Below are 978 nucleotides of genomic sequence, written 5' to 3' on the forward strand. Positions count from 1 at the left end.
GCGAGGGGTTGTTTGCTAATGAGGCCGGCGGGCCGGTTCTTGTTTTGACTGGAAACCGTGCGGTCTTCTGCTTTCTCTCCGTGTCTGTCGGAAAAGCGCTGGGCAGCGGGAGGAGGAAAATGTGACTTTCAAATCCGATGTTTTCACGCGGAGCCGCTGCCCGTGCCCTGTGATTCACCTTGGGGCACGGCACAATGGCAAGTTCTAGAATGTTCCGGGAACGCCGGGCTCGGTCTGTGTGCTCTGGGTCTCCCAAAGTACGTGAGCCACGCCGGGCACCATCCTCTCCCCGTCTGTGGGCAAACAGCTGGGCGGGGGGCGGGGCAGGGAGCTTTCCCTCCCCAGAGGCCTGGCCGTTGATTCCGAGGGCACAGACTCCCAGGGACCCTCGCCCAATCGATGCCGCTCGGAAAACAGTGCTCACGGCGGCTCCGGCCGATCAGTGCGCTCGGCCCAACCGTTTTGTTGATAGTTTTTCACCGGTGTTTTCATCCGTGACGCTTCCCTGGTTTGATTTCCCAGCAGCCAGTGTGGGTGTTTCAGAGCCCCCCACTTTACAGAAAGTGGGGGACATGGAGGCCCAAAGAAGTGATTTTTTTTTTAAGGCGTAAGAGCCGGGCCTGGAACTGAGGTCCCCTTGCCCTTGTCCGTCGTCCTTCGATCAGCACTTCCCGTGCACCTGCTGGGCCCCAGGCCCCTGGGAGACGGACGGGGTGCAGTAGGTGTGGCTGCCCCCCACACCCCCAGTTCCTCGGAGCTCATGGCTCCAGTTCACATGGCTGTGGCAAGGGGACGATGATGCTGACCGCAGCGCAGCCAGCAGGGTGGATGCTAGAAGCCTCCGGGCCATCGGGTGTCGGGGGACACACCGAGGCGGGTGGGGAAGGCGGCGTCCACCCCTCCCTCAGCCCCCACACCGCTCACCCCTCTGTCTCCCGCAGCCGCCGTCAACAACAGCTCGGACACCGAGAGCATCCC

General features: G+C 62.5%; 1 protein-coding gene across 1 annotated transcript in view; it reads left to right on the top strand.

Moving 5' to 3' along the window:
- The window catches only part of NCOR2 (nuclear receptor corepressor 2), a 172,730-nt gene that overhangs the window by 121,754 nt on the left and 49,998 nt on the right, over positions 1-978 (top strand). The window contains 1 exon segment of the mRNA XM_014533346.1: positions 942-971. Within this exon segment, the coding sequence (XP_014388832.1) occupies positions 942-971 (30 nt within the window).

The sequence above is a fragment of the Myotis brandtii genome, unplaced genomic scaffold (genome assembly GCF_000412655.1).
Source record: "Myotis brandtii unplaced genomic scaffold, ASM41265v1 scaffold97, whole genome shotgun sequence".
Lineage (NCBI taxonomy): Eukaryota > Metazoa > Chordata > Mammalia > Chiroptera > Vespertilionidae > Myotis > Myotis brandtii.